The following is a 27,291-nucleotide window of genomic DNA, read 5'->3' on the forward strand; positions in this document are numbered from 1 at the left end:
GTAAAGAATGCTGCTATCCTCTGTGGAGCTGTTAGGTCTCACCTGAGTGCTCCTAGCCTGATGAGGCTGAGGGCTAGAAAATATATTGAATGAACTGAAGTCCCATGGGAGCCAGACTTGCATGGGGCTGAATTTAAACCGCAGGATATAATAATATGTAGTGCGATTGGCAGATTTAAGTGAATAACACAGCGTCAGTTACATAGTGTGACTGCAAGGGCTCAAGCCCTAATCATTAGCTTCCCTTCGTGTGAGACTGGCTCATGTAACCCATGTGTCCCCTGCTTTAGGAAGTTTCTATTAATTGTTTGTAAATGACAGATTTAGAATATTCTCTATGACTGTAAATAATAGTAATGCCTGCTGTCATCTACATGGCTCTCATCTCATCCACCCAACTCACTGATAAATTACAGCTTCTGTCATCAGGACATCTTCATATGTTCCAGTCTGTAGAAATGACCAAACGTCCATAATCAGGTGGGAAAACTCCAATTCTGCCTCTGAGCTCTTGAGAAACGCCACAGTGTCAACACCCTTATGCGTGATAGGCATTACTTATTTGCAACACCCATGACCCCGGTGGAGAAACTGGCCCAGGCAAGAAGTTATCCTCATTTACCCTCCATGTTACACTATACAGATAAAACTATGTTGCACAAAAGCTTTGTGTGTGTGTGTGTGTGTGTGTAGAGATAACATGAGGTTTTAAAATAACACATAACACATTCTTTATTGAAATCCTTTACAAAGTGCTTGTTATTTAAAACATTGTGTGAAGTTGTCCTAAAGCCACACAATATATCTCTTGATAGAATCACATTAGGTTATTTTATTTGGCATGACCTATTTCAAGCTCCCTACTCTTCACTCTCTGGTCAGATTTAATCCTATTTATTCACAACATTGTATCCCTTTGTCCCCGTTTGACATTTGGAGTAAATGAATGGGTGCAAGTCATTTTTAGTGCCACCTATTGAACTGAAGTTGTAGTACAACAGAGGATCAGCAGCACTGCACAGGTGCTGCATATACAAGTATACCAGCACTCTAGGTAGGTTAATAGGATATATACACTGGTCAACCCCTGCTGTGGCACCGAAAGGGGAAGGAAAGGAGGGAGGGAGTGGTGGAAGAGAGGAGAAGAGAAGAGAAGAGAAGAGAAGAGAAGAGAAGAGAAGAGAAGAGAAGAGAAGAGAAGAGAAGAATGACCTCTGATTGTCGCCAAGCAGTGTGACTGCCAAACAGAGATCTGTTTTGACTAGATTCCACAACCCTTAGTCCTTCAGACCTGTGACATTTAATCTCACTAAGTCCTCATTTACTCTGTTCACTGACTAACAACATTCCACAGATTAACAACTACTCCACAGGCTCAGCAGAGCAGAGCAGTGTGTGCCCATCCCAGCACACAATCTGCACGGCATGATAAACAATTTACAGGAAGCCTTAGGATTCTATTCTATTCTATTCTATTCTATTCTATTCTATTCCAATACCCATGAAGTTTAGGCAAATGAAACAAATAGACTGTGGTCTGTTTATCATAAACTGCCAAGAGCCAACCACCCACTGAGTGGTGACAAGAAGAACTTCCAGGCAGTGTGCAGTTAAATCCCATCAATAGGACAGGTTTATTACAAGGATGTTTGTTATGCAAAATGGAAGGAACTGTAATGTGTACCTTCCTCTCTGTTTCCTGCCTGCAAGGACAAGGGAGCGTGTAATATTTACACTGCTCTGAGAGACACTGTCATTTCAGTATGCCTTCTGTAAAGTAAAAAAAATCAGCAGGGGATGAAATTAAAAACAGATTTTTTTTTTTTTAATAATTGCATGTTATTCTGATTGTTATTTAAATGTATTGGCCCATTTCAGTTGGTGCTATGTGCCACCTGGCTGTGCATGCATGCAGGGTGCTTGCAGGGTGCTATATTTGGTCCTGAACAAAAAAAAAAAAAAAAAAAAAAAAAAAAAAGGACTGCAGTTGCTTCACTTGTGGCTTCTCGGTTAAATGTTGGTTATTCCCATTGTTCTTGGCTACAAAATGGAAAAGAGCGTGCGCTGCCAGTTCAACTCGAGTGCCCTCCTCACCAGTTCTAAAAGCCCTAATTTCAAGGCCAAAGCCAAGGCAGACAAGGGCAGGAATACTCACTAAATTCGTGGTACAAATCTTGTCTAAGAATAGCTTCTCCACAAAAATACCCAGTTATACACAAGTGACCCCATATGAACTAAGTCAGCCTGTAACACAAAAGACTTATTGTTTAACTTGTTGACAAAGACCCATTATGCATGTAGTAGGAATAATAATAATAATAATAATAATAATAATAATAATAATAATAATAAAATCAAGTTATAGTCTCATTCACTATCTATATAATTTGCATCAGTTTGGCATTATTTACAATGGTGCATACTATAAACCAACTTCAGATAAATTTGTTGTCATGGTAAAACGGTGTATAAACTCTATTCCTTACACAAAAAGGTAGGCACAGTGAGTTTTACCCGGGTTTACCTTCCATTACATCCCTGACAAAGAGCAGCGGTCCAGCAGCAGCGCTCGGTCAGACAGTCCAGATCCGCACTCCGCGCAGTGAGTTGGCGGTGATCCGGTCCGGCCTTTGCCGCAGACCATGTGTGCCCCAGCTGACTGGCAGGACTTGTTTACTGGTGGAGAGACTCACAGAAGAGACGGAAAGAGGGGGAACCTGAGGGAGAGCCACCGCTAAACGGAGATCCAAGTTTTTACACTTGACCCTTCTTTTTAAGTCTTTTACGTTTGTTTACCTCATCGTTTTTGACTGTCGGAGACGGGATACTCACTTTGCTATTTTTTTTTTACTCTACCGCCGACACTGAAACCTCGTTTGTTTTGGATTAGCTAGCTAACGTTAGCTGTTTCCCCCCCAGCTAACGTTAATCTGAGAAAAAGAAACGGGCGGCGTGGTGGAGAGTTTTTCTCACTTCAAGAGCAACGTGCTAGTGAATGCTGCCGCTTTTTTTCGTTTTTCACGGCGACTGAAAAAAAAAGAAGTAACGCCCGCCTCAAGTTTTTCTGTGTGTGTGTGTTTTTCTTCCCCCCTTTTGTCGTTTATGGGTGTTCATTTGTTCGCGGCGTGGTCAGCGGGGGTGAAGGAGTTCAGAGGAAGGTCGTAGGGAAAGCTATCGCTGCACGTTTTTCCTGCACGTATTCAGAGGAGTTTCCTGGGATGTGCTCCTGTTTGTCTTTACTCGTCTTAAAAAGGTGAGCTTCCCGAGGAGATGCAGGCAGAGAAAGGGGGGATATAGCGACCTGTGGACTAAAAACAAAAAAGCAAAGCCAGCCAACTCTTGTTCTTGGTTTTGTCTTGGGCGATATCCATGACTTCGGCCCAGATCGACTGGACGAATCGAAGAGGAGACTTTTTTTTTCAAATGATGTGCACAAAATCTTCTCTCCCAGCTGTATATGAAGTGGGTCTTCAATCATTGAAGCAGTGTTTTACAGTGGAATGAGCCCGGGGCGAGTGGATCGCCTTTGGGGAACTCCTCACTAGCCCTGTGACTGGGATATTATTACTATTTTCCCAATTGGATTCATTGGAACACTACACTAAACAGATGAACGTGAACTATCGCATCCACTTATGGAAAATGAAGCTTTTTATTCGCACATGTGCCGCCAGAACCCAAGATCACGTTATTTAGTGGTCTGCATTTTCCAGGGCTCACATATATCAGAAACTTGGCTGGGAGGGTATTTTTGAAATTAAACTAAAACCACGTTGGACCCCCACCCGGCCTCTTCTCAAGGTGGGGGGGACATATTGACAAGTTGATTATATTGTACATTGCGTTTTGGAGAATGGTTTCTTACTTTTGATATTCCAACGCATTTGAAACAAACTTTGCTCTTCAAAGATCATAGTTTCTGAAAAAGCCTCAAGAGGAGAACATACCCCGAGTCAAAATGAGGCGGTGGACGATAAAGCTGCGAACACAAATTGTGCTTTTTATTGTCTGCATCTGCGTTGTATGCCAGTGTGGACTAATAAATGGAGAAAGTAAGTATTTTAATTTTTTATATATTTTCAGTGTTTCTACATGTTTTGCATACCACATTATCATCTAACTTGCATTTCATTATTTAAACTTAAACACATGTAGGCAAACTAATCATAGTTTAGAATTGCACAGAAAGTACCTCTGAAGTGTTTTTTTCCCCAAGTTAAGTCCAGGGAAATAAAAATATCATAATTCTCTAATGATTTTAGGATGGTACACAGCAAAAGTAAAAATCCTTGTAGGAATATTATAGTGATACTATAGGAGACAAAACCACCACAAAATATGATTTGGTCACTATAAACACACCGCTGAGTTGCAGTAATGTAGTGATACCACAGGAAGTAAAAAATATGAATTGTCATAAGGTCATTTTAACATTTAGCATTCCAGTTACCACAGGTAGTGCAAGTCCCCTGGTGTACTATTTCAGCATTATTGCTTATTTTCGATCAAGGAACTTAGAAAACAGTGCACAACTCGTTTTACTGTTTTTCCTTCATTATTTCAGAAAGTGATTTTTATTCATAGCAATCCTCATCTCGACGCGTACCCAGAGTTTTACAGGGTATAGGGTCTAATTAAGGGGCTGGTAATTTTAGTTTTCACTTGGCTGTGTACTGATAATTGATATTTCCTCGTAAAGTTATTGAGGAATATCCCCGCCCCCTGCCCTGTCTCTTAAAGATACATATTGTAGAGGCCTGTTGGATGCGTCAGCCCCAGGGCCAGATTAGTCGCTGTAACTGGACGAGGGTGGTCTGCTGCAGCGAGTCTAAACTGGGAGTTGCAGGATTGGCCCTGTGAGCGCAGCTAGGCCTCTCATGGCGACTAGCACACACCAATAACATACATACACGATGCCGCTGCTGCAGCCTGAACGTAAACACATTTAGCCACCGACGCTAAGAAGTTCCCGAAATCCCCTTAAAGTGGCGGATTAGCCTACATTACGCCCCAGCTTCAGTTTGGATGCTCGGATGGGCGTTATCCTACCGGGGAATGTCTTGTTCCGTGTTGTATTTTTATCAATGAAATAGGATTTTGATCGCCCACGTTGGACTTATAGGAACGTGGGATCAAAACAAAGCAGTGATATTTTGCGTCGCTGCATTTCACAGATAGAGAGTTACACCTAATGGTCCCGCTTGTAAATTGTGTAGGGACCTCGTCGTAACGTTGTTATCACTTAAGCGATGAATTGTAACCGGGAATTTCTTTCTTTCTTTTCTTTCTTAATTTTTAATATACACGATTACCGGAGAGCCGTGCCAGGGATGTAGTGGAGGGCATATACACTCGCCTTACCCATGTTTTTACTGGCTGTATAGAAGCGATCCACCACCTTTATTTTGCCACAAATCTTTTTTTGAATTCATATTACACATGCTAGTGAGCAGTGCTAAACTGCACACACAAATAGTGTATTTTAGGGAAAAACTTGTTGGTTGTCTGAAAGGAACTGATTTTTGTTTATAGCTGGACATTTCGGTTATGATGATATGCCTGTCTTGTTATTGTCATTTATCACTACATTATATACTGCATTTATATGAAAATGGTTGCATTTTTCCAGCCATTTGTTGTTTTGCACCTGCTACAGTATATTAACTGCATCCTAAGTGATTTTTATACAAAATGTTAGTAACTTGAATGGGAAGAAAATTGGGCCATATTAGTTTGTTAGAGCAGATACCACACTGAGCCACGTGATTAGCCTACTACTGTCATGCTATCTTCGTTTGAATTGATGAATGAATGTCTTCATGCAAAGCAGATCCATTGCGGTTAAAAGTATTTTTGAAAGTAATGCAACCATACAGACATTGAGTGTGTTTCTGTACATTTATTTTGTTTTTAATATTAATGTAGTGTTTTGTATTTGTACTTTTGAGATTTGTGTTTTTGCATTGGGATGTGAAAGAGATGTGTTACCCATCCATAAGGCATGTCAGTGCATGAACCAACTCCATGTGGTGATAGCAAGTGAACAGTAAGACCAAGATAAAAGGCAGAAAACAAACACCCAGATGAAATTGTTAATAAAAACGTTAGTTTTTTTTTTTCTTTTTTCTAGTTTTCTATTCTGTGGCATTAGTGGTCTTCCCACTCTGAGTTATATCACTTAAAAATGGCTCCTGAGGCCAGGTTCAAAGGAAATGTTCTGGGTATTTTACACAGGAGGCCCCTGAAAGGGGATCTTGTGAGACAGGACTGCTGGTACAACACCACCCCCTTCTCTCTCTCTCTCTCTCTCTCTCTCTCTCTCTCTCTCTCTCTTGTCTTTCTTTTCTCCCTTTCCTTTCTTTTCTCCTCCTATGTTTTCTCTCTCTCTCTCTCTCTCTCTCTCTCTCTCTCTCTCCCCTGTATCTCTCTGTCTCTCAGGAAGTGGGGTACTTGTCATTGGCTGTTTCTGGTCCCTGATTTATTCAATATTATCTGGGAAGTGACCATATTTGGCACTCTGAGACGTTTATAGCTGGGGGGGCAAACAACGACCAAAATACTTGGAATATTTCATTCTGAATCCACACGTTGCTTGACATTCCCACCTCAGTCATGGGAAAGGGGAAGTACTGATATGTAAACCACGCTGTGGCTGTGATCTGCTGACTGCAGGCTGGAGAATGTAATAAAGTGGTTTTTACAGGCGGTTGTTAGTTGATGTTGATTGGGTTGTTTGTCATGGAGCCGGTGAATGTGAGAAGACAGAGTTATCAGTGAGCAGCCCTGTGAAGGAACTGGTGAGCTGTTGTGTTCTCCTGGGCTAACTAGTGAAAAACAAGTTTTGCAACCAGGAGCCTTGCCCCCTTCTTGTTCCTCTCAGGCTTGTGAGCACAGCTCTGTTGGAAAGGCTAGTGTGCATGTGTGTGTGCATGCCTCAGTATGTATGCTGTATGCTTCTTTAATCGGCACTGTCAGACAGACTGCATGAAAGCCTCCAGAATCCCACATACTTTTAGACAATCAGAGTTAAATATCCAAAACAGTCTTCCTCACTCAGGAGGAGCTAGTCGAGTCCTTCTGAACCATGCTGGTGGAGTAATATGTTGACTTGAAAACAGGGTAGTAGTAACATGAAAGATATACTAATGGAGATGCTCTCCATATTATGTGTGTGAGTGAGAGAGTTTGTCTGTGGCTTGTGTGGAATCCTCAGGCACCCTTCACTGAAGCGCACAGTGGCATTTTCCCACAATGCCGTGCGTGGTGTGGAATGTGTTTGAAGTGGCCCACCCTGTAGGTGCCTGTGTGTATGTGTGTGTGTGTGTGTGTACACGCACATGCATCTACACACCAGTCAGACTCTAGTGTCTGCAGGATCATTTCTCTCAGCTCCTGACCTGCTCTCTTCTGGGCTGTCTGTGTTTTCTGTGTATCTGTGTGTATGAGAGAGAGACAGAGAGAGAGAGACAGAGAGAGAGAGACAGTCTAGTAGTGGAGGCCGTGTATGTGAACAGTGTGTCCTAGGGCAGCAGCGTTAAGGGGTGGGCTGCATGCTGTGCCCATTGTCTCCCTATACACCCAGTTCATCTAATGGGTGCATTGCATAACATGTGTCACCACAAAATAACAGGATAATAACAAACTGCACAATGAGCATTTGCCACAGAATAATATTAAGGTTGGACTGGTTGGTGGAATGAATGACATTTTACAGTCGATTTTTAGGCAGATTCAAGATTAAATACTCATCGCTGATATGAAGGTGAGAACAATATTTTCACTCTCTATTTTGCTTATAAAAATTCCTGCGTTTAGAATATGTAATATACTTGAGTATGCAAAGTGTAGTGAATGCTTCCCTGGGCTGCTGGGTAAATCATCAAAATTAATTTTCATAAGAAAACACTTTGACTTCCAGATAGACATTTATTTTAAGCAATTGATCAAATGTTACCCACAGTATATGGCCATTGTATCTCTTGTTCCTATGCACAGTACGCCTCTATGGAAAGATAGTAATATGTCTGATAGCTATGTACAGAATCATGGCTGTCACAATGCAGCCACACCATTGGTTGCAGATTGCCATTGTGTTTGGCTCGTCCACAGAGCCAACACACAGTCAGCACACCACTTGCATGTTACACTTGGGGAGTGTTAGCCAGGAAGGCAATATGTACTGCAAAGGGAAATTAACTGTTGGGGTGCCTTTCCTAAGTACTTCCTCCTCTGCGCTTATCTTTCTAAGTACCCTTTTCAAAATTTCCTTGCTTCCCCATTGCACTTTTTTTTTTTTTAAATCTTGTTTGCACTTGTGTGTGTTCCAAGCAGCCTTTCTTGCAGCACTCCTTGTCCAACAGCGATAGAAGTGCAGGATAAAAAACACATCCTGACCTTTGACTCCCACAATGCATCACTGTTTGATTGGCTGACAAGCAAAAACATTCCTTCAGCATGTTTGCTTGTGTGCTCAGCATTGTCTGCTTTTGAAAAGCACTTCATGACTAAGTAACGCTGTTACTCAGTTTTTAGTCATTAATTGGAAAGGCTTTTTTTTAATCTAGTCTTTGAAAAAGAGAGATGATTGATTAAAATGACTGAATGGATTTTTTTAAATGGGTGGTGTTGCTCTGGAGGTAGAGCAATCTTCTGGTAATCGGAAGGTTCCTGGTTTGATCCTCAGTTCCTCTAGAGCTTGTGTTGAAGTGTCCTTGAGCAAGACACTGAGCCCCTAACTGCCCCTGAGGGGCAACTTGGCACCTTGCATAGCAGCCTCTGCGATCAGTGTGTGTGTGTGTGAGAGTGAGTAAATTGGTCAATGTGAGGCAAACATAGTAAAGCTCTTCTAGTGGTCTGTAAACTAGAGAAACATTATAGAAATGCAGCACATTTATCATACAGCTGAGGTTTTTTTTTTTTTTTAAATGAGACACAGCATCCTGTCATGTGAAAAGAGTGAGGGATTGGAAAAAGTATGTGCGTCTGTACAGGTCTGTGTATCACAGGGCTGTTTTTTTAATGTGGAGCTTAGCTGATGCCCTGCTCTTTGACTCCCATTCCTAGATAGAGAACTATGACTGTTTATATAAACCTCTGCTCACCGCAAAGAAATGTGGCCTAGCTTGGAGAGGGGTGGGGGTGCGGGGGATCGCACACAAACACACCGAGTGCACCGTTACGCTATGCTGCAGCAATCTGATTTGATGGTGTTGTTGCTGTTTGGATCGGCCCTATTTTAACTGTCGGTGACTTCACACTGTAAAATCCAAGTTGAGCCATCCCTGTAATGCCGGGATCAGCAAGGGGACCCTTTGGGGCCCTCTGGCTGGTGGGACCAGACAGTGGCTGGGGTTGAGAGTAATGCTCAGGTTTGGGTGGAATACCACATGGGACTCTGTGTTGATGTGTTTGTGCAGCCTGGAGGCCTGGTTGTCAGAGGAGTCAGACGACTGTCTTGCAATTTGAAGGTTACATGTTGAATAATAGCATTGAAACCATCAATCAGATAGTTGATAGACAGAAAATCAAGTGATTGTAATTTTGATAATTGATTAATCATTTTAGTCATTTATGGATTTTATTTGTTTGTTTATTTTTTTTCTGGCACAGTCACAATTGATGGCACCCTTAGATAGCTGCCACAGTGATTAGACATCTCCTTATTTCACTGGTAACTGTCCCATTTTATTTTTTGTAATATTTATTAGGACTGGGTGACATATCAGTGTCTTAATATTGTTTTATGAAACCAGATATCATCTGGGATTTGAGATAATGTTATATCCTGATTAAGTGTTGCCTTTTTCTGGGGTTAAAAGCTGCAGTCAGAGTAAAGAGACACGATTCTCTGAACTTATTATACTGCTCTAGCTGTTTTATTATTTATGTCTACTCGCTTGTTCATCATATGCACACTACTGATGATTGTTAAGCAAAAACTCTTGCGTGTAAATATCATATGAAAACACAAACAGTCATCCCTACAATATCACAGAATTAATATTGAGGTATTTGGTCAAAGATAGTGTGATATTTGATTTTGTGCATATCACCAAGCCCTGTTATTGTTTTAATACACTTAGTGACCACTTTAATAGGGCCTCCTGTAGAATCTAATGCAATTCAGTGCAACAAATCTGTCATTAATTATACCTTTTTAAGAAAGTTTATAATGTTCAGTTTTTGTTGACATTGTGGAGAATGTGTAAATTTAATAATATGTTTATTTGTGAGGTTGTAGTTTGCAGAGGTCTTCTACTGGACTGCATTATATTGAGAGGCGTTTCTAATTTTTTGTCCTCCCTTTTCATATACATGAGGGGGACAGAATATTAGAAACACCTCTCAATTAATGCTGTCCAGTACAACAGCACCACTAACTATGAGCTCAGTGTCAAACACATAATTGAATTAATACCTCTATTAGTGTGACAAAAAGAAAACCTGAGTATTATAGGCATCATAAAAATAAAGTTTGTGGCAGAACATTTGTATTGGATTGTATTAGATTGTACAGGTGTACCTAATAATGTGGCCACTGAGTGTATATAGGTCGTGTGAATGTAAGCTGTGTGTTGTACCAACTCACCAGAACAAATTCCTATAATGCCAAACATTTGTTGATTACAGCTTCACTATGATCACTAAAATACTAAGATTTGCTTGCTTTTCTTTTCTTGTCATTTTATGATGAATACTTTTTCTTTCTGGTTGTTGGACGTGCTAAGGAACCAATTTGAAGACATCACTTAGGGCTGTGCCAGCTTCCTATAAGAATTTGTCATTATTTTGACACTTATTTTGACTGAATGATTTATCGATTGAATAAAACATTTTAACAGATTAAGTGTAAATGAAACTAAAAGTTGTAGATGACTTCAACTAGTAATGTGCCCGTCCCTGCCAGTATGTCCTTTAGCAAGAAACCAAGCCCCTGCCTGTTTCAGGATTGTCCCTCCTGGCTCCCTCTGCTCTCTGATGGCTCTGATGAAGGTCTATTTAGATGAATGTGTGTTTGTGTCTTTGAAAGATGTGTGAAGGAACAGCTTCGTGTTTACAGTGTGTGTAATAAGGCTTCTGAAAATGTGTGATAGAAAGTTCAAAGACTTTGGAGTAAATGTGTATCTGTAACCTGCTTACAGTGTGTGTATATTTATGCACCGAGACCGATTCCTGCCTTGGCATCTAAGCATCTGAGCTTATACCTGCATTTGTGTTTGTTTGCTTGGAGCTGGAGTGGCTTTGTAACTGAACCTGATGGGTTAAAAGTATTTTGAGGTCTGTCATATGACTAGAGCGGCCCTTCGACGCACAGCCCAGCGAATCTCTCAGTAGTTAATCACAGCTAGACCACCCCCAACACACACACACACACACACACAGCCACGGGATCCCAATGTTGATCACTGTTACAGCAGAATGGAATGAATTGATTTAAGCAATGAAATATAGGAATATTGGCTAAATATAATGAATGTGGCTTAGCCTAACTGATTGATCGTAGATGTTAGGCCACAGTTGGAGTTACATGTCACGGAGAGACCCGGATGGCTGTTGACATTTGTTATTTGAAAAATGAGGTTTAGTTTGGTATTGGAAATGTTGTGATTGATAATAGCCTGGTATACTCCAAGTTGACAGTGAAGTTACACGGAAAGCAGCTTTGGCTAAAACAATTTTGTTACCTCATTGGATTATGGAAGAGTTGTGCTGCAGTGCGTAGAAGCATGAAAAATAGTCCTTCTGTAGCTTTGGGAGCTCAGGGAGTGAGTCAAGATTTGAAATGGAGCTCATTGCGGCCTAAGACAACAGTTCGCTGCATGCAACAGGTTCTCCTCATGGGTCTCCCTGTAAACATCTCAAAAAATGGTCGCACTTTGCTCTTTGGGCCCTTGTTGGTTTACAATTAGGTCTCATTAATCATTGAGAGCTTAACATTAATCCAGTGTGCTCTTAATGGCTACAGGGAGTTCATTTGGTCATGTTGTGTTATTTTTACCAGAAGACGCTAGCTTGATTTTCCAGTTTGTGCAGCGTTATGATGCAAGAGTCGTCATTTATTATGTTAATGTTACGCAGCTAGCTTACACCAAACAGACACCTTGTATATGTATGTATGTCTCTCTGGCAGATACAAGTTAAATGTCTATATAACTACCTTAAACCTGACACTATTATGTGCTTATATGTATGCATCTAGATGTACATACACTAACCTCAGCTTAACAGTGAGACAGTCTACATGTTTGGGTATTGGAGCCCTCCTTTGCCTCAGAGGTATTGTTATTTATTTTTCTCTTCCATATCTTCCTCACCTTCCCCTTTCCCTCCCATGTGTTGTGACTCTTGGCTTCATCTCTCCTTCCCTCTCCACACAGACACTCCCTCTCTTCCCATATCCATCGCTCTCTCTCTCCCTTCCTCCCTCCCTACCTCCCTCCCTTCTTGCCTCTCCTGCTCTGTGTGCGTTTTCATTGAGGGGTGAGAGGGTTCACTCTCATCCACTGATTTGTTTTTCTTTCACACTGCAGATGCGCACAGCCTGCAGACCTGTGTTCCACACACACGGACACACACACAAACACACACCTGCTAATCCCACTCTGTATGGGGTGGGAAAGCCTCGTCTTTCATACCTCTTAAAGGTGTGAACGCCATCCATTTGCCACCTCTCTCTCCCCTCCCCCTTGCCTTTTTGTTTTCTCCTCTCTTATTAGGCCAGCTTGCTCCAGCTGGGCCTAAGTGATGCTTAACATGTACACCTGCACATCATGAACAACAGCACCCAGTCACATGGACCTCTGATTATGTTGTGTTTGCTGCTGTGTGTGTGTGTCTTTGTGTTCTTGTGCACCTGTGTGTTTGGTGCGTCCTTTTATGAGTGCTTATGGTTGTGTGTCTTATGTGTTTGGTGATGGGATATGCGAGTGTAAATTGGGTGGGGGTGGAGAAGGGGGGGGCTCTGTTTTTGTCCTGATGAACCAGCCTGAGATGGGTTACTATGGTGACAGCACTAGCTGTGCTAGTAGTAGTCTACAGTGCCCCCCCGCCTCCCCTCTCTACGAGTCTCCCCTCTGCATTTAACACACTTGTTTTGTCTCAAGGAATTGTAATTCATGCAGTTTTTAAATGTTGCTGATTATCAAATGTGGCTGTGCTGAAAGGGAATGCTGTGTTTAAAATCAAGCTTTAGGAGAGTCATTTTTATAATTAGAATTTGACTGATCTGATTTGATTTGCATAATAATTGGTCATTATTTGTCTGAATTGTTCAAACCTCTGAGGTCATTGGAGTCTTGTTTGTAAACCTAGGAAAGGAACCAGGACACTCAGCAGCATCCCAATGATAGTATGAGAAGCCTAAATAATAACTGACAATTGGAGATAATGTGCTTCATGCTAAGCCTTTGAGCAGGAGTATTGTTTAGGTTATACACAGGTTTGAGGTGTTTTTCCCCACCTTTGTCTCTGGGCATAGAGCCCTGAGCTTTTTGTGTCCTTAGCACTTACTGCTACATTGCAACTGCTGAAGGAGGTAGATGATACCCCCCACCTGCCTCGCTTCTTCACCACTTCTCACTGTCAACAGAACAACAGGTAGAGAGAGAGGGAAACCACCCGCTTCATGGAGAGGCAGTAATCACAGCATCTTCCTTTGCAGCTCATTCTTGCTCTGCTCGGTCCACTGCAGTGTCCCTGTTTGTGTATGCAGTTAATTGTGTCTGAATGTTTCTGTGTTTTTCAGTGTACCCCTTGTGTGCGTATTAGTGCATGTATGCATGACAGAGGACTGTGACGATATACTTATTTATTTATTTTTATTTTATTCAATTTATAAAGGACAGTGTGCACTTTCATTAGCTATTCAAGGAATAAAAAGATGACTTATTTCACAATATGATTTAACTTCATGATTCAGTGTGATCATGACATAATTTGCTGAAAAAGTTCAATGTTAAAGTATTTCAGAAGAATCATGTTTATTTCTGAGTCAAAAATCTGTCTAGCAACATTGTTGGAAGTTTAAAAGTGAAACTCATAATTTTGATGTACGGCTCGTGAAATTGCGGTGAGTCATCCCAAAATAAAGTGCAGGTATTATCACAATTCATTTTGTGCCCATGATACATATTGTCACATTTTGTATTGCGATACATTGAATAGTGATATTTTTCCATCCCTAGCAGGCATGCAAAGGATCATTTTTCCATATCTTTGCAGTGGCAGTATTTGGAAGTCCACATCTCGCATCATGTCAGCCACTTTAGCCGCAAGAAAATCTGAACGTGCCTCACAACACCATTGGCCAAGCAGTAAATCTGATCTTTTAATTATAGAAAGTACACTGGTGTTTTTTTTTTTTTTTTTTTTTTATTATTATTATCTATGACATTTGATTGTTGACGTGTACAACCCTTGATCTGCGCGTGCGTGCGTAGGTGTGTGTGAAGTAGTGAGGAATGGGATGAAAGCAGGAACATAGGCATACAGAGTGAGGGGATTGTCTCTGGGTGGCAGAACTGGTGACTTGCATCTGAGAGAGGGTTAGTGAGGGAGGGAGTGATGCCAAGATGGAGTGAAGGGGGGCAGAAAGACTGAGAGCTTGCGCCTAGTTTATGAGGGGGCCCATATTGAATGCTGCCTTGCTGCGAAATGACAGCGTAATGAATGGAAGTCATTTTACAATGCCGGCGCAGCCACAGACCCTCCACTCCGGGGACCCATCTGTCAGAGGCTAGGTAACAGTGAGTGATTTGTTGGCCAGGGGGCCTTTTGAACGTTGAAACGACGTCAGTGTTCCATCCATGCCATACCTAGCGTGCTCACGGATATCCTATATGGAAAAACCAACAGAGGGGGAGCATTTGAAAATCTTTGGGAATCGGCAGGGGTTCCTGTGGAAAAACAAACAGAGCAGGAAATATTGGTACATAATCAAAGCCTCGGGTCTGAATGCTTCACTGATGCTCAGATTTGATTAATAACAAGTTTATAAAAATCACATGTAAAGCCATGGAGTGATATTGTTAAATAAATAAATAAATACATAAAAAATAAGTGCTATGGCTGGACGCCCCGGTGGCTCACTGGTCAAGAGCGCACACCATGTACCAGGGCTTAGTCCCGATCGCAGTAACCGTGGTTCGAATCCGACCTCAGGTCCTTTGCTGCATGTCATCCCCTCTCTCTCCCCTGTCTTTCCTGTCTATCTCCACTGTGACTGTCAAATAAAGCAGAAATGCCAAAAAAAATGTATCTTTAAAAAAAAATAAATAAAAAAAAAAAAGAAGTGCTATGGCAGGGCAAAGATTTCTCTAGTGATTCTGAAATTTGGCTCAAGACTTTTTGTTTCTGTTGTTGTAAATGGAAGGAGGCATTGAAGCTGTGGGTGTAGGCCTAAATGCTCGAAAAGGGTAGCGGGAGAGAGGTAGGATGTGTGTGCGCGTGTGTCTGCCTGCATGTACGTGTGTGCATAAATCTGTGTGTATGTGAGGTTTTCCTGCAGCAGCCAGTGAGAGCTGGTGGTCTAACAGCACAGACAAACAGGGCATTAAACTGACCTGGCCGCTCCGCTTTCCATCCCTCCATCCACCCCTCTGCTGGTCCCTCTTTCCCATCCTGGTTCGTCAGATCCCTCCCTCTTGTCAATCCCCCTTCTCTCTGTTTGCTCCTGTACCTTTTTGCTCTCCCTAGCTCTCAAATTCTGCCTCATTTTTGCTTTCCCATCTCCCCTGCTTGTTAACTTGCCTCCTCACACTCTTTATAGACTCTGGCTTTGTCTCTCTCTCTCTCTCTCTCTCTCTCTCTCTCTCTCTCTCGTACATATATACGTATACCCAGAGTCTCATTTCAAGGCAGTTAGAATCAAATTATTTTCCCCTCTCTGGGTCTTTTTCTTCGTTTGCATCAAATTTAGAATTCAACTGTAGCTTGGAGTTGGCAGCCTTGCAGCAATCCAGTCAAATCAATAGGATTTGCCATGCTTGGGATGAGCTCATTCGTCCATTCACCACACAGGGAATACCTCTCCTAAACCCCTAAACAGTTATAGCTGGAGGTTAAAACTACCAAGTGTCAAAAGGCAGCGCTAGTGTGTTGAGCTAAATCCAGGGCAGGTGCAGGTTAGATCAAACCATTCTTGCCTTGTTTTCAGGCTTTCTCTCTTGTTTCCACAGCCTTTTGAAATCTTTTTTTCCAACTTTATGATATCTGTAGAAGCTTTATGAAGAACTTTTGGCTACTCATTTATAACATAACACACATTTTTACTTTATGGAAGAAGGGTTTGCCCATCTAAGTGCCTTGTTCATGGGTATCTTGATGGTTGTGGTTTAGGGGGCAGATTTTCAAAGCCAGGGATTCAAGCTTGAGACATTCTGGACACAGTCTTTCTTCTCATACCTTGAGGCTACACTTTTAAGTGTCTTTCCGCATGCAGCTTTAGTGTCCCATCACAACTCTGTCCTGTATTGTTAATTCTTGTGCGCCTGCCTCTTGAACTCTGAGCAGCTACGGCACAATGTTCATACATGGACAGACGAGCAATTAGGTAGAAAGACAGATTTCCAAGAAGGAAGAGACATTCTCACACACACACACACACACACACACACACACACACACACACACACACACACACACACACACACACAGGAGGGAAGAGGCTGACTTGGCAGAGCCAGCATGCAGGCGTAGCTCCTCCAGCCCCATGCGTAGCTCTGGTTTGTGGGTCGGTGTGTTGGTGGGGTTGGGCCCTGCAGCTGCTGCCGTGTGGCTGGAAGTCGAGCAGGAAAATGGAGCCCTGACTACCTCCCTCTTAGGCCGAGGCTCACCACACCAAGATGCCGCTCTGCTCCGCTCACTAACGTGGGAAGATGAAAAGGAACATCAGATGTTTTATGTATTACTCACTTGGTGCGTCTGTGTGTGTGTGTGTGTGTGTGTGTGTGTGTGTGTGTGTGTGTGTGTGTGTGTGTGTGTGTGTGTGTGTTGTCTGTCTTGTCTTGCTCTATATCTTCGCCACAGTCCAGTCTGCAGTTGATTACCTGCTCCCGTTTCATAGCCCTCTCTCTGTTCCTAAACGCGTTGACTATGTCAGGAATGCTGTTTCCCCCAGCATGCTTTTTATTTGTATGGAGCACCACCTGGTTTAGACGTTTTGTAAGCTGTGGCCAGAAGGGTGTTTTTTTTGTCTGTGTTTAGTTTCCTATTATTTTCCAGACAGTGAACATGTTGCTTGTTGTACATTAAGGCCTTGTTTATCATGGGAACCATGTGGTATTCTATATGGACATAAGCAGAAAGAAATGCAGCGAAACTGTAGGCCTATCTATTGATCGTATACATTTGTTGGAAAATATGTGTTGATACGTGCAGCTAGCAGCAGATGACTGGACGGTATTGAACATCAGGTTGCATGTGTATACAGACTTTGTTTTTTGACTTTTGATTGGGGTTTTCTGTTTGCTACAATGGTCTGAACATTCTTTCGAAGACCCATCATATCTGAGGGGGTTTAGATAAATGACGCTGCACTGCGCTGCAGGAGTGTGTGAGGCAGAGGGAGGGAGAGGGAGAAAGCAGAGAACTGGAATGAGGAACTGGGCAGTAAGGAAAAACCTCAGATACAAAGACAATGGCAATCTTATCTGCTATACAAAAGGACTGAGGCTTCTGAATTCTTGGCCTGTGTTTGCTATTATGAGACTGGAATCAGAACAGGGGGTGGCAGTAGGCTAAAGGTTAGAGAAGCAGCCTCACAACCGCAAGGTTGTCAAATCTCTGGGTTATCCTGGAAAATCTGGGCAAGAGGGCTGCATAATGCTCTGCCTTCCCTTAATGCCTTTGAGCATGACACATAACCCCCAAGTGCAGTTTTACTGGGCAGCCACTAGGAGTGAATTTGAATGAATGAAAGTAAAAATGGCTGCTGCTGAAAAAGCGCTTGTTGTCTCAGTAAAACATTGCCTGGTCAAGTAATTGTCAAACCTATGAAACCTAAATGAAATTCCCTTTTATTTTTCTCAAAAAGATTTCAACATTGCTACTTTGGCTGATGAAGATGCATTTTTTTTTGTCATAGTGCAGACTAATGATTTAAAAATGTTTTAATGTATTTCATGTTTTTTAATGTTTTGTTAACTTTATTACATATATTTTTTTAAAAAAAAATGTTTTTATATTTGTTTTACTTGTGTTTGACTTTTTCTAACTTTTGTGCTGCAAAAAGGTCTACCATAAATAAAAAAGATTTTTAGATAGGTTTTTAGATGAGTCTTTCCAACAAAAATATGCACCTTTGTAGGCCAAAATGTGGATTTTTTAATATTGCTTTAAAGAAATAAAGGGAATTTTGTGCAGTGGTGGGGTGTTTACATTTCAAAGGGTTAAAGATGCATTATCAAAGTCTAATGTCCTTTAAAAGCGTAATGAAGTAGTTGAGTGGGAGACAAGACAAGCTTCATCATCATACCACACACAGATCCATACATGTGGATGCTTGGTGTTGTTAGGATCTTGAGAGCAGTGATCAGTTGCTATCAGACTCTGTCATTTTAACAAGACGCCAGACAGGGCAATGCAGGCGTTTACTTTTGCTCTGCTCATCTCTCTGTTTACATCCTTTCCTTTCTCTTTTCATCTCTCTGCTTTTTCATCTTTTTTCTTTGCTACTTTGCTACTGCCCCCTCCATCTCATCTCCTGTCCTGCTCTTTGCTTCTTTTCTCCTCCTCTTGCTTCACTTTTGCTCTCCTCCCTTCTCGCAGCCTTGAGTCCAAGGTCAAACCAGGCTTGGTGGAATAACAAACAATAGTGAGTCATTGTTTTGAAAACAAGTGACAATGACCCAGCGCCTCGCCTGGCCCCCTCACTTTCTTTTTCCCCTTCCTCTCTCTTCCTCCGTGTTTATAATCTGTCTCTTTGTGTCCCTCGGTCTCTATACTTCTCCCCCTCCGCCTGTGTCCCTCCCCTCCTCTCTTCTTTGCCAGTGCTGGAGGGTAGAGGGAAGGAGGCGAGCCAAAGTCACCAGTGTGATCTGATTTAGGCCTCGCTCTTCTCTTGGCCGGCCGTCTGACAGCTCAGGGCCTGCATGTTGCTCTTTTCTCCCTGCTTCAGTCTGCCACAGCCTGGCCCTGTGCCACAGCTGTAACGGGACCCGATGTTGTATATAAATAGGCTGGGCCGCTCTCCTTGCCATGCTCCTCAATGGGAGGCAGAGGCAGTGGAGGAACAGGTGCTCCCCCTACCACCCATACCCTCTTGTCTCCCCTTCCTCAGTTTCTCCCCCTCTCCCTTTCTCCCTTGATCCGATGTCCTCATGTGGAGTACAGGTCAGTCATGATACACTTGTTAGTGATTCTAGTTTGTCATATCACTTGGTTGGTCGTCAGTAAATCTAATATGCATTAGCCAGGTATTCATTACTTCTGTTTTGTTATTTGTGTTTTTGTTTTTATGGCACACCGAGCCTATTTCTTCTCTACAAACTGCCCCCTTCTGTCGCTTTTTCTGGCACACGCACTCTTTGTTTTAGAGGTACAAGTTGGTACATGTTAATCAAAATGCCTCTCATGCAATTTCTCAGCATCATTTTTCACTGTAGAAGCCACAGCTTGGCAGTGGGCGCACAGGGAGCTGGCTTTACTTCTCAGGACTTTCCACAGCTATATTAACAAACAAACGCATTTTTCCACTGGCAGTCCACTTGGCATTGAAGCCGCATATTTTCTCTCCCGGGGTTTGTTCAGCAACTGAGCCGTTGACAAATCTATAATCGGCAGATCACCTCATCAGTGGCAGTGTCATCCCAAGCTGACAGAGAGAGGAAACTTCTCACGGTCCAGAGTTAGCCACCACCTGGTTTCATGCTAGCCAGGTCTGGTTTCACGCTAAGCTAACGTGTGGGCTGCCCTTCCCTAAAGTGAGAGGCAGAGGCAGGCCGCTCTTTGGGCTGCCACATCGACGAGCCGCCAGAGAGGGCTCCACTCTCACCTTCTAAAACTGCCGCTGTGCTCCACTTTCCCACTGCCAACCAGCACTGGGCTAGCCAGTCTGCTACTATTGGTAGATGCGTATTAAATTCTCTGCAGGGAGCGCATCTCTAAAAATAAGATAAGGATCTGTCTGAAATTGTAGCTACATTATGATGGAGGCTGCAGCTGTGGGTGCTCACTGAATAACAGCCTCACAGATAGTAGTTTCTGATATGACCTCAGTTACACCCGTCACGCCAAAGTGATTTTGGAGATGTAATCATGGTGATCTAATTCTGTGAGGTTGCTTTGCTCGGTGTCCTCATGTTGCCTGAAAATGTCAATTGTCACTTTCCCTGGGTCTTTAAGCGTTTGTTTATGGCATACATTCCTGCTTCAGATTTGATATTTGTGTACATTAAAAGAGAGAAAGATGAGAGAGTATTGACATGCAATAAATATCGGGAGCTTGAATTAAATCTATTCACGATTCTCTTATCCAGAGTGACTTTCAGGTTTCAAATATTACATTGGTTGCATTGCAGGAAGCCAATAGTAAGCAGTCAGAGGCACCCTCACAGTATTCCTGAGATCCTAGTGTATTCATGAAAGTGACATACACAAGTAAAAGAAATAAAAATCTGAGCTAAGAAGAGAGGTAAACGGATTTTTCCCCCCAAGTCACAGTGTTGTGATGATGTGCTCTAGCCCATTAGTCCACAGAGCTTTGATTGGCTGTTTGGATAAATCTAAATCAGATTTTTTTCACTATGGCTGGATTGTGTCCACAACATGAGGAATTCTTATTAGATCTTGAGTTCCACTGCCTCCAGATCACAGCTAGAAGATTTGATAGCTGATTTTCTCTTTTCTGGCATGTCACTTTCTAATCAGAAACATTTTAATTTACAAGTACAATAAACACACACTATTTGGACTTTATCAATGCAAAGACAGTTTGACAGCACATAGTGACACAAGATGGAAACTGCGGGACAGATAATCAACAGTGGATTATACATCTATTCAAGCAGCATGCATAGTGACAAAGTGTGTCCTCAGACCTTTGCTTTAGAGGAGGTGACATTTCTGATGATGCAGTTGCATACATATTTTAAAGATGGATTTTTTAGGTTTTACAAATATATATATATATATATATATAACATTTTGGAGTGGAACCCGGTATTTGTTCGAAGTCATCTCCATCTATCTCCAAACCTTTTTCTCCACTGTTTCTGTTTGTCTGACACCCCCCAACACCTCCCTCCTCCTCTTCTCATTCCTGCTGCCAAATTAAGTGTCAAATAGACAGGGAAGGCGGGTGGATGGCCCACATTTCTCCTATAGAGGTCCACAGTATGGTACAGTACGTTCCAGCCTCTCCTCTGTTATTCCATTCTCCGCTCTGCTCCTATACAGGCCTCGAAGCCTCCCTCCCCCGGCCTCATTAGTGGCTGATTGGGTTGTTATTGTAATTAAGAGCTCCGGGACAGCCAGTGAGAGCACCAAACTGTCTGCTTATGGGTGGTCCTCAGTGGGAGGGTGGGCTACAGAGGGGTCACGGTCATTGTCCCCCACCCCCCTGGTCAACGTCTAGCATTCTTTTCTATATCACACAGAGCTACAGACTGGGTTTTGGGTCATTACACTTGATTCAAACCGTCAACTAAACCTGCTATTCACTTTACCATTACAAAAACTATTTTATAACAAATTTGTTCCAATTTCATTTTGATTTGTTTAGGAGTAGAAAAAAAATTATTTATTGAATTGAACAGAAATCTGTCCTTGAGTTTATTCATACCTCTGGGTTTCTCTTCTAATCTACCTTCCATGAGAGTTTGTGATGTGTGTATTTATGTTTGTGTGTGTGTTTGTGTATGTATGTATGTAGCCTGTCATGTAACGGTGGTCTATAGGGGTCTTCCATTCATGCATGTGAACCCCAAACCTTCCTGGAGGCCCCTTACGTCACCCTGCGTGCCTGCCTGCCTAGGCTCAGGTTACACTCCCACCCCCCATCCTTTTTTTTTTTTTTTTTTTTTTTTGCCTTTGACCCTTTCCTCCTCTCCCCCTCTTCTTTCTCTCCCCAGTTGCGCTCGCCTCCCCTCCCCTCTCCTCTTCTGCGCCTCTCCTGTCTCCCCCTGCTCCTAAACCTGGGAGGAAAAGAGGGAGGAGAAGTCTCATTGTTTTAAAGACACAGCGGCCCTCGGCGCCAACCCTGACTACATAACATTTCTATCCCCACCCTGTCCTCTCCCCTCTTCCTTCCCTCTAACCCCATCTGTCCCGCAGTGACCCCCTCCCCTCTAGCCAGCCCTCCTTCCATCTCTCCCTCGTTGCTGTCAGTCCAAAACAAGACTCCATTTTGCGGCGCGAGCTCCCAGCAGCCCTGTCTAGTGCTTCCCCTCGTGGCCCGCTAGCGTGTCTTTGTATCAGTAAAGCTCCTCCAACAGGAGCCATATGTTAGCATGCGTCGAGAGGAAAAGTATTTCTTACTTATAGAGGAAAAAAACCCTCAAGAGTCTCTTCTCATTTGAGAAGGTCATGTTTATGTCCTCTGTGCCTCTTGAATATCATTGTGTTGCATCCTGCCCACCCCACCACCCCACCCCCCAAATGTTGCGTAATGTAGTTTATGTTGTTGTGTTGCACAATAGGTGTCCAGTTAGTGCTGCAGGCCGACAGCAGGTGGGTGGCCTGTAGGCCTGCGTGTTGTGTCCAGCAGATAAGGCAGGAGGGACATGGAGGTGTAAGGTTCCTCTTATCACTGGGAATGACACCTTCTGCACTGGTTTACACATCTCTATCTCTCTGTTTCGATCAGTTTTTCTTTATCTCTTACTCGTTCTCTCTCTGTCACCCATGACAACAACACAGTGGAAGAATTGTGTATTTATTTGCTTGTTGTTTATGGAACTGACGGCCTTTCCTGTTTAAATGATGGAACAGCCAGTAGGTTAACAGGTTAGATTGTGTGAATGTGTTGCTACCGCAGTGGCTTTGAACAATTGTATTTGTTTACCCACACAGATTTAGTGTTTGTTTGTTTTGTTTTTTTTAAATGTATCCCAGCACGCGCCTTATCTGATGGGTTGAATAAGAGCTGAAATTGGATTCATTGTCCTTTTACCAGTTGGTTTTGGCTAGCGGCAAGGCTGGCTGCACACTGACTTGTGCTAGGCTGAATAGACTGCTTGTCTGGGTGTGTTTTTGTGTGTGTGTGTGTGTGTGTGTGCGTGCATAAACGTGCAGGAGAGAGTGAGATGAAGAAGGAAATAGTAGCTGGTTTACCACAGTGGATATTTTGGTGGTCGTTTAATTTTTTGTGTGAAATTATAAAAGAAAAATGCATATATACATATATGTTTTCTGGTGTTGTGTCAAGGAGGAGTTTTAACAAACTGTGTGTATTTGTGTGTGTGAGTGGAAGCACATGTACGTCACTGTTCACATGGAGGTGAATTATGTATCATTCACAAACACGGGGTCAGTTGAAGTCTGACATCCCCACGTTGACAGAAAAGTCATCAGCCAAGGGGGGTGACATCAGAGATTGGTCGCTTCCCTTTCCTCTTCCTCCTGCCTGCCTTCCTCTCTGTCTGTCTGTCTGTCTCAGATAATTGATTGGCGCTGAGGTGGAAGGGAAGCGTGCAATGCAGAGTATGTGTGAGAACCGCTCAGCCTCAGAGGTCCCACCACCAATACACCGACCAAACCCTGGAGATGGGTGTGTGTGTGTATCAATGGGCACATGTTTGCATTTGTGTGCATATTAGATTTCCAGCCATTATGGGGCTCACTTCACTGTGCCCTGGGATTCAAATTGACTCCCTAACCTGTGAACCGTCATTAGCTTTCAGTGTCGCCCATTAGAAGGTGAGATCAGTAATTGAACAGGGAACACTAACCCTAAACCTGTTCAAAGTGTAACTTTGACTTGAGGGTTAAGTCTTGGGTTTAGTCCTGACTCACGAGCAGCCACTTGAAGTTTTTTAAGTTAACAGCCTGCTCGCCTCATTTCAGTGTCTGTGGGTGGCTGCTGATTTGGACAGAAGAAATGGTTTCACTAGCAATGAGGTGAACACCATTTTCATGGCTACGTAATGGGCTTGGGTTTGATTGCCAACCAGTTCACATGATTAATTAATTAATTAATTATTTTTTTTTTTTATTTTTTTTTTTTTTTTGTCTGTGTCCCAGCAATATGAATATAATGGAGGACAAATGTCATCCCCCCTTGGTCCCATCAGAAACTGGAAAACCACTCTGTTGGCTGTGCTTAACCATGACCAGACACCAGCCTATGGACTCAGTGCACTGAGTCTCCAGCTCTTGATGGGTCTCAAAACTTTAATACAGTGTAAAACCCACTGAAAAATGTAATATTGCATGTTCTTCATATGGTCCAGGGTGCTTTCTCTTCATAAACAGCACTGCAGACAAGGGAGGCTGAAGAATATGGTAAAAAAAAAAGAAGTCATTGTCATTCATTTTACAGATACTGCAATTGCAATATGATTCACAATTTTAATAGATATCATTTTTGTATTACAGATTTCATTTTCACTGAAAAGGCTATTAAATTGATGGTGTCATCTGGAAAATACCATTTGCCAGGCCATCTCTGTAGCACCATCATGCTTTATTTTCAACGATGTTTTGTTACACATCAGCTGGTGCAACTTCAATATTGCACTTAGCCATATTAGAGATTAGTAATATTGCGATAACTTGTTCAGCCTTAGTATATGACATTGAAAACATCACTGTTTGGATTTGCACCTTTGACAGTTTGGTCTGCTTTGTTGGTGTCCAATTCTGTGGATATCAAGAGCACACATGGTGGCTTGGGGATATATTTTCTAATTAAACAAGAGCAAGGAAACAGCCTTTAGTTTTCATGTCTTCTTGTCAGACTTCTAAGTCTTCCAGTCAGTTTTGAAACATCCTCTTAGTGAGTTATTTCCTTGAGAAATCGGCGTGTTTATGCGAACTGGTGCTAACCTGTTGCTATGGAGAGCTGTTGCCTTTTTTATGATGTTTGTCCAATTATGTCTATAGGGACATGATGCAACTCAGCCTTCCTCTATTCTTGGCCTCACTATTGTCTTTCAATCGCTAGTGGCCTAATACCAAGATCCACCTTGACACACATGCACGCTCACATACAGAGGTTATGTGTACACACACACACACACACACACACACACACTCTGTTTGAATAGTCAGTACGCTACAGGCTGACCATTGTAAAACTGAACAAACGAACAGACAGCGGCTGCACTTGGACTTACACCATGTACTGAGGTGTACAATCGACCTGCTGATTAGTATCTTACTTGGACTAATGCCTTTCATTGAAAAAATTGTGCCACTATGGCAAATAAGACCAATCTTATATCAACACACTTGGCTTTGTTAGGTTCCCTACATGGGCATATGACAGGATTTTGGAATTTGTACATTTCCTATTGTATGTTTCTCTTGGTGAAACTGTTTTGGTATGGTAAAGCCATGATGCTCTAGAAGCAGAAATTACTACAGGCAACTTGGCACATACTGTGCAGTATTTACGTGAAACACTAGTGCTCCCTTTATGTGGGGAAAACAATATACGCCCTATAATTATTACCAGTGTAGACCTATCATAAGTTGGTTTAAGTATTTGTAATAAACGTAGCTTTATCTTTACATTGTCTGATAACTTTTAAGTTTGGATAGCTCGTCCTGATTACCAACAAAGGTATTTTGCTGTTGGTTTAAACTGTTCAGTTATGACAGGCCTAGTTGGCTGCTAGCCGTTCAAAGAAGGCCTCTCATTTCATTGATGCACTGCTGTTCAGAGTTTGTACTAGAATTGTTGACATGTTTGTCTTGTTAACCATTAACAGTGATAAGTTAATAGGTAGCTTACACCTGGAGGATGATGAGGGTCAGCAGCAAATACTCCATGGCAATAGTCTGCAATGAATTCTCACTTTTGCTTCAGTGAGTGTGTGTGCTTTTATTAGATTTGGTCTTTGTTAAATAAACAAATGGAAGAATGGGGAGAGATGGCAAGCAGATGAGATCAAAGTCCTAGCTTTTATTGTCATATGCACAGTTAAAAAACATGTTTCCCTGTACAATGAAATTCTTCCTTTGCCTTCCACTCTGAATGCCATTGTCAAAGAAACACAAGGAATAGAAAAAGACAATATCAAATACAAGGAAATAAGTAAATAAAATAACAGTGGTGATAACAAGAAAATAAATCCAAAGACTACTATTTGCAATATAAAATAAATGGTGATGATATATTGTGTTTGGGCAGAATACTATGTACACATGGTAGGCCTATATATAGAGACATAAAATTGTACATTCAGACAGTGAGTAAATGTCTGAGTATGCAGTGTGCATTGTGTATGTACACCTGCGTGGGTGTGATGCTTTGTGTATGTTAGGGTGGATGGGATCTGTTATGGCCCGAGGATAAACACTGTCCCTCAGCCTAGAGGTCCTGCATTTCATACTTCAGTACCTTCTGCCAGAGGGTATAAGTGTGAAAAACCTGTGTTGGGGGTGGGTGGAGTCTGTGATGATGCTGCAGGCTCTCCTATGGACTCTCTGGTGGTAGATGTCCTGCAAAGGTGGTAGGGGAACCCTAGCGATCTTCTCAGCAGTCTTGACCTCCCTGCAGGTGTTTGCGTTCCCATACTGCACAGTGATGAAGCTGGTCAAGATGTTCTCTGTAATGCAACTGTAGAAGCTGCTGAAAATGTGGGAGTGTCATGCCGAATTTCCTCAGTCTCCTTAAAAAGTGCAGGGGCTGTTGTGCTTTCTTGATCAGCTGGGTGATGTTACATGTTCAGGAGAGGTCATCACTGATGTTGACAACCAGCAATTTAAGGCTGCTTACCCTCTCCATCTCAAACTTGCGGATTGATTGGAAGCAGCTAAACAGATGTAGACTGAAATCAAAGTGCTTGCGATTTGCATGAAGTCAACTGACTGGCCACTGCCCCCAACACCTGCAAATAAGCAGTAGTGCAGACCCGTTTTCACTTTGTGGATGACATTGTTACAGTCTAACATTGTTAGTGTTAAAAAAAAAAAAAAAATTGGATTTTGTTTTTTTACATGTGTAACTTGTATCAGTTGTAGTGTGTCCCTGATGACAACATATTAGGAGTTTGTAGTGCAAACAGTGTTTCCCTGTGTTGGTTATATTCTTAGTGAGGCTGATGTAGTCGCATTTGTGAGACATGATACTACCTATGTGTGTGAGCACAACTCCTGTAAGGCATAGGCTATGAGGAGGCACACATGCAC

General features: G+C 42.3%; 1 protein-coding gene across 1 annotated transcript in view; it reads left to right on the forward strand.

Moving 5' to 3' along the window:
- The first annotated feature begins 2,705 nt into the window (after window positions 1–2,705).
- The window catches only part of insrb (insulin receptor b), an 87,324-nt gene continuing 62,738 nt past the window's right edge, over window positions 2,706–27,291 (forward strand). Inside the window, exon 1 of the mRNA XM_030049282.1 lies at window positions 2,706–4,052. Within this exon, the coding sequence (XP_029905142.1) occupies window positions 3,959–4,052 (94 nt within the window). The 5' untranslated portion in view covers window positions 2,706–3,958. The remainder of the gene's footprint in view (window positions 4,053–27,291) is intronic.

The sequence above is a fragment of the Myripristis murdjan genome, chromosome 4 (genome assembly GCF_902150065.1).
Source record: "Myripristis murdjan chromosome 4, fMyrMur1.1, whole genome shotgun sequence".
Taxonomy (NCBI): Eukaryota; Metazoa; Chordata; class Actinopteri; order Holocentriformes; family Holocentridae; genus Myripristis; species Myripristis murdjan.